At 39.2% G+C, this 7,246-nt stretch overlaps 1 protein-coding gene across 2 annotated transcripts in view; it reads right to left on the bottom strand.

The window, feature by feature from the left end:
- Positions 1–205: 205 nt before the first annotated feature.
- TRUB1 (TruB pseudouridine synthase family member 1) overlaps positions 206–7,246 on the bottom strand; it is a 40,489-nt gene continuing 33,448 nt past the window's right edge. The window contains exons 6-9 of one of the 2 annotated variants that reach the window (XR_010025734.1): positions 6,177–6,316; positions 4,359–4,415; positions 696–2,308; positions 206–630 (exon numbers count right to left, since the gene is read on the bottom strand). Coding sequence is in view for 1 of the 2 variants with exons in the window: in XM_063132701.1 (XP_062988771.1) it covers positions 2,094–2,308; positions 4,359–4,415; positions 6,177–6,316 (412 nt within the window). In the remaining variant the exon portion in view is untranslated. Of the gene's footprint in view, positions 2,309–4,358; positions 4,416–6,176; positions 6,317–7,246 lie in introns of both variants that reach the window. The other variant, XM_063132701.1, reaches the window with a different exon arrangement.

Raw genomic sequence — 7,246 nt, 5'->3', positions numbered from 1 at the left:
AAAGGAAACACACTGTAAAGCACATCTATGGATCTTTATCAGATAAATAGAGGCACATCTGATTAGTACTAATGGGATACTTTTAGTGTCCTATTAGCTCTACGTAGCCATGGTCTTCTAGGCCATTGGTCTTCAACTGGTCTGTCAAGATGCACTACAGGGTTGCATGGTTGGGTTAAAGATAGGTCCTAGGTCTGAAATCTAGGCAAAAAGTGACCCAACAATTAAACACTAGCTCTAAATCTTATTGGCATTCTAAGGCTGTGGCTATGGAAGGATCAATACAGCCACTCTATCAAGATTGCTAACAGAAGCATGTCAAAATAAAAACACACATGAAATACCATATCTTTATATTCCACACAGGCTGCCACTTTTTAATGGGGAAACAACTGTTAATATTGCATTTGATTTTTCTTTTTATACATAAGTAGACTTCATAGTACATTGTGTTCCTTTTTTCTTACATATGTGGGTATAGATCTGTGTAAATTTTCTTTCTAAAAATGTATTTGTATGAACAGCTGCAATCAGTAATCTAAATGTGTGACATGGGATAATGGATTTCCAATATGTTACAGTAGGATATTCTTTGACTAAGACTGAAAGACATTAATACATACTTACCACCTTCCATTCATTGTTTATTTGTTGTTTCAACCGTCATGGTCATATCAACTTTACAAATTTATCACCTTCTTGAACCAGGCCATGGTCTGAAGGCACAGAATGCAGCAGATTTGGATTTGACCAGCACCTCGATAGGAGACCACCTGGGATCCTTATGTATGCCACCTTGAATTCCATATAAGGAAGGTGGGATATAAATCTAATAAAAGGGTATACATTTATTGATTGTAATTAATCCAACAAGGCTACCTCAACATTTTGGGGTACTCAATTCCTTATATTAACTGGACGTAGCATGAAGTTTGCTCTGAACCTTCTGCCAAAAAAGGGTGATGCTACTCATCCACTTTAAGACACACAGAAGTGATTGTTAAGAAAGGGTCAGAGTTTCACTTCCAAGTATTTTAAAGGGACCCTTGCTGTAAAAATATATACTAAATTAAGATCTTTGGCATTTATTCCATCGCATATACAGGAATATTTGTCAGACTCTAAACTAGGAGATTTGGGAAGTGATGGTGGTGGGGTTGAAAGGAAGAAAAAGTGAACCAGTATCTCAGGTAATTTTGTTATGTGTAGAAACATAATTCCATGCCCTCCTCTCAAATCAACTGGGATAGTTATAAATAAAAACTTACCATTTCTCAGTACATTAAGCAAGGCTCTTACATATCGTATCATAAACTGCAGTTCACAAAAGCTCATGCCATAATAATTGTGTTAGTCTTTAATGGGGCAAAGACTCTATAGGCTAATGTTACATTGGGCCTGTTCAGACAACACATTAAGCCATTTTTAGGCCGATAACACTTTTGCAGCAAATGGTTAGTGAGGGTGTTTAAACCATAGGAATGGTTCACATGACACACTAAGTCATGGTTCACACAACACGCTAAGCTATAATGTTTAGCTCAAAATGTTTAACCACCATGGCTTAGCATGTCATCTGAACAAGGTCATAGGCTGATAGACTGGAAACAGCATTATTGGATGCATATTTTCAAGTGGCTATTTTTATTGTATTGTTTGCTATATTAAATTGTTGTTTTAAATGATTTTTTATACCTGTATAATATTGTAAACTGCTTTGTAAAGTTTTTTTTTACTTTGATAACTGAGCAATGATTGCCTAAGTAACATAAAACTAACATGGAACTAAAATCAAATAATAACAATAGTAATTAAAAGAAGTGCTCTGCAAACTCCTTTCTAGGGTTTACCGATGAGTCTGCTCCCATGACAAATATATTTACAATGCAACATGGATATTATGAGAGGAAATAAACACTGGACATCTTGTGTGTCTCAGCATGAGCAGAAACGATAGAAAGGTAACATTTTCATTGCATTGCAATTTGTCATCCTCCACGCACAGGACTGTAAATTTACAGGTTAAGACAAGACAATCCCAGAGCAATCTTAAAACGTCTCAGTCATTCAGTCTTTTTCCTTGGCCTGACTTATCACTTATCTTCACAGCTCACGGCATGCTCTTCAGACAGCTCTGTCTTTAATTTTTTACGAGATGGCTCTGCCTGGAGAAGAGACATGCAACACTCCAGGGCCTGGGCAATTCCATCAATCGTCCATTTGTCTTCATAAAGAGCATGCTCTTCCAGTGTAAACAGTCCCTGTTTGGTTCGGGTGAGCTCCTGCACCGTGGCACAGGAAGAAAGCTCTATAGCATCAAAAGAGAGGAAACAAAAAAACCAAACTGAAAAAAGGCACACCAACATTTTATATTATTTAAATCAGGATCCCAGTGGGAAAAGATAGTTAAATGATACTATGTTCAGCGTAATCACTATGGCAGTGCATACTATTTTTAAAACACTTAAATGTACATTTCTGATAATGTATTCTTAAAATATCAAGCCGACAGCTTGTGTAGAATAGTGGCTAAAAGAATGAGCTATGAATCATAAGTCCCTGGTTTGAATCTTGCCTTTGCCATGAACTAGCTTGCTTTAGGCAAGCCTCTCTCTCTCTCTCTCTCTCTGTCTCTCTCTCTCTCTCTCTGTCTCTGTCTCAGCCTCCTCACCCTCTTCTGCAAGGAGGAGGATAATGATACTGATATACTTTACAACAGGGTTAGGGGTCTACAATTTCCATGGGTTCTCTTTCTGGGTTGTTGTTGATTAACAAACCATGCATTGTTTGCTTATCAGACACAGCGATAAACCACCCTCTGGCTTAACATGTGAACAAGGCCTTTATTTCCCTATATTGTGCAGACACGTTTTGTGATAAGATTTCTAATTTAACTACAAGTTATAAGTTGCATGTAACTTTCTCCTGATTTTATGTATATAATTCAAAGTCAAGGGTTAGTTGCTCATCCTTTCTTGACTTCTTTCCCGTTCACTGATTCTCATGAAACACACTTCATTGGAAAGCTCTTGGCATGCAGATTACACGAACAACAACAGTTTCCACTATAATTCAAAGATTATGTCCATATAGTTTTTTATTTTAAGAATTATGCAATCTTCTATAACAATGTACTGTAAAGTTTTTTCTATTAATATCAAAAAATGTCAAGTATAATTAAATGTAAATTGGAACAAAATCAAATTATGAACATAAAAAAGTCTCAGTGCATCTTTATAAACACAGGTGCAGGCCAAAGTGCAATGATATGCCAGTAACATACAGCCTGTAAACAAATCAGAGACAGGCCATGGACCAAGTTGGCATCTATCTGCCTACATCTGTCTTCTGCCATGGACAACTCTACGTCGCCATGAGTCGTGTGCGCTCATTGGCAAACCTCAAGATTCAAGTGGCTGATGGACCAGAACAAGGACGTTACAGTGGCTGCCCTGGAATTTACACAAAGAACATTGTATTTAAGGGAGTTCAGATAGAAGATACAACACTTTGACTGTTGCAATAAATACAGTCGGTTAAGTTAAACCTTTTTAGATTTGTTTTTTCTCCACAAACAGTGTTCATGGGTAACAAACTGGTTTCTTTAAAAATGAAATGCACACACAGGAGACTTCCCACCCTGCTCACATAGCTGCCACTAACAGAGCTACTGTTAATATTACATGGTTGCCCCTCCAAGCCTATTATAGGCAGATGAGTTGGGCAATAAACTTATTGAATTAGGTATCGCCCACAAGCAAGTATAGCATCAGCTATTCTAAGTGGACAGCTATTGGTATATGTTCTGTACATGCTGAACAGAAGCTAAAGTAGCTTAGATTTCTAAAAATGGTTGAACTTGGGCAACTTGCCTAATTATCAATGAACATGTTACTCTCTGGATGAAGTATAGCTACATAAAAATTCCTCAAACGGATCACACTTTAGGTCCGAGGCAAAGGTGATTAAGTGATCACAAAGATGGGAGGGAAATTCTAGACAAGATGGTTATCTCATGTTCTGGAGTAGTCTCTGCAAATTCTGGTTTCAAAGAATTACTATCACCTTTAGAGGTAAGAACTTCCTTCTGTTACCTTCCTAATCTATTTATCTTGCAGGAAAAAAAGAGATTTTATTCTCTGCCACTAATTTCATTGCCTTTTTACCATTTTATTTCTTCCCTCATCAGACTCCCTTATAGTCAAGTTCACTTAGTGTTAACAAAGTCAAAGCCACAGCAAACGGAGTAGCAGACCCCGCACATACATCTGGCAGCCAGAGATACCGCAAGCATAAATAGTCTGCTCTATTAACGGGAACATTTGCTCCCCAGGTGATTGCACTTTGTCTGTGCCTACCTTTCCCAATGTCGTTGACCAAGCTTCTGACATAAAAGCCACCGCCACATTCAACATCTGGAATGTTAACAGTGACATGGTAAATTGCCGGTGTAATACAAAAATCTACTTTACATAGAAATGTAAAAATGCACTAAGCAAACAAGAGAGTGATTAAAATATTTATGGGTTCTAATATAAATTATTCATCCTGTAACATATGTGTGGATGAGATTGTGAAGGCGGTGAAGAGAGAAAAGCAAACAGAAATAAAATGCACCAGTTCCATCATCATTCACCTTATAACCACTAGCTGCAAGATTTCAGTAAGGACTTCAGGCTCTTTGTTCGGGGGAAAAAGAAGGAAAAGATGCCACATGAGGTCATATTTACCTACAGGTGATGAAAAACAGTTATTTTAAAGCGCTAGCAAAAAACAACTACGAATGTTTTTAAAGCACTGGGAGAACTTTAAAAGTCTGGGCACAACACACACACGCAGCAAGACTAAAAACGTTTCAAAATTTCCCTCTCGTTCGCCACCCTGTCCACAGTAAACTGTTGCAAATCATCCAATCGATAAAAGCGGCCACTGAAATTATGCCGTACATTGAAACATGGCTTGTGCAAAAGGGGTGCAAGCCAAACACAACCTCAAAATGTTAGCCTTACTAACCAGCATAACATACTGCCTCCGTCTATACTACCCTTTCATCAGACTTGATATAAAAGAGAGCATAGTTGTTATTTCTGTCTAACTATCAGGAACAAGGCTCAGCAGTAATACCACTAATGCCCTTAATAGGCTCTTTATGGAACACAGGACCATTGAATCACAGGGTAAGGTCCAGAGAAATGTCTTCAGAGATTCTGAATTGGGACCCATTGATATTCTATTGCTACAGAATGGACGGCCATGCACATAGCCACCGTTTCTTCTACAGCCTCTACACATGGTCAACAGGACTCTTACAATTGCCTATGTTCCAGAGGTGAGCTTTAGCATTGAGGACTGCCTCTGGAAGTCTGTTCCATAACCAGGGTGCCTTATCTCATTTCATTTGGTCAGGAAATTTGAATCAGGGCTCCTGAAGAAGATCTCCACATGGAAGAAGGCAATCTGCTTCCAAACCGTTTATCAGTTTAAAGGTTAAGACCAGCACTTTTAACCCCATTAAGATAATAGCCATATCACTGATTCTAGTTCTTTAACTGAGAAAAGGTCATTTGTATTTTACTGATATTGGAGGTGACAGGACAGTTCTTTGATTTACCCTTGGCAATTTGCATTTTTAATTATTCTTTATACAGTGTTATAAATAGACATTGCACCTTACAGAGGTAGACGGGGGGAAATAGACAGGTCCCCGCTCCATCCCAGGAACTAACATCATGACAGGGAGTTCCACAAAGACATGGATAGAGGCGATAGAAAGAACTCAGATGTGAAAGAGAAAAGCCAAAGAGACAGAGATTGTAGTAGTGGGAAATGAGTAAAGCATGAACTAGAGATTTAGCTGAAAAGAGAGAAGGGTTGTTTTTTTGCAATTTGGAAGAGGGGAGAAGAGTCATTGGGTTCTATGCTTCTTTTAAAGCACAGATCTATATGGTAAGTTGTCTTCTTTTTTCTAAAGGGTCATTAATATATTACGATGTAGAAATAGAGGAGTGTGCTGTGCACATATGTAGATATGTATTGTGTGCTCACATATGTGTGTTTGTGTGTGTGCGTACATGTATATATGTATATATACTATATCTATATCTATATATGAATACATATGGACAGACAGACTGATCAAACAAGCAAGACTAACGTCCAGTGCTTTTGACTCTTACCAAGCGTGAACAAGGGTGGCTTGAAGTTTTTGAGAGCGAGACTGTAGACCATAACTGGCCTGGCAGGCTTTGCTTCCACAGCTTCTCCTTTCTTAACCCGATCTGACAACCTCTGTCCATCTTTCTTCAGGGCAGAATAGCTGATTGAAGAGCACATATAAGAGGATATGAATAATTACACAACAAAACAAACTTAAAAGATTGTAAAAGTAATGCATGTTCTTCAATTATTTTTTGCACGTTTTAATTTTGGAGTGGTTTCCAAATATTCTCACTAAAACATTGAAGGACCATTAAGAGCCCCTGTCCCTGTTCAGACATAACTTGGGGAAGGGTGGTTCCCATTACAGTGCATGGTGGTTAGCACTAACTATGTTGAGTGCTCCCTTCATACATGCACTACCCACCCTGCCTAGCCACCCTCCACCCTTCTTGAGCACATGTGGCTTCTGCTTGCACTGTTGCGGGGTGCAAGAGGAGCCACTCTTCTGTAACTACTTGGAGAACCATGGGAAGAGGTTTTCATGCCTCTTGGACATTAGCTCAGGGACGTTTTCGCAGGTGTTTGTGCTTGGCAGCAATAAGTGCACACAGTCGCTGTGCTGATAACAGCAGCATGGGATCAAAGACATCTTCACTCCCAGCTAGGGATATTGCGTACATCAGATACACGGGTAGAGTTCGACAGACTGTCCGCCGCTCGCCCTGGGGTCTGCAAATTTTGCCACTGCTCGCCACACCACGTGAGCTGCTAGATGGCTCAGTGAGCACCTGGGGATTGATGTGTGGCTGCCCGTTCCTTTTGTGAGCCACCATTATGCGTAAAAATGGTGGCTCATTATTCTGCGTAAAAGATACTTCAAGGAAATAGCAGCTCTATAGCCACCATTTACGCAAGATTATTCATGCTTCTAATGGCAGCTCTATGGCTGCGCTTAGTTAACCACAGCACATGGTTAGTGAGAGTGGTTAAACCGTGCTTATATAGCCACCATGGTTATGGAAAACACCCTACACATGACACGCTCAGCTATCATCATTAGCTCAAAACTCTTAACCATCATCGCTTA

Source organism: Elgaria multicarinata, chromosome 8 (genome assembly GCF_023053635.1).
Source record: "Elgaria multicarinata webbii isolate HBS135686 ecotype San Diego chromosome 8, rElgMul1.1.pri, whole genome shotgun sequence".
Classification (NCBI taxonomy): Eukaryota; Metazoa; Chordata; class Lepidosauria; order Squamata; family Anguidae; genus Elgaria; species Elgaria multicarinata.
The sequence above is the reverse complement of the archived record's forward strand: the minus strand, read 5'-3'. Positions and strand labels throughout refer to the sequence as shown.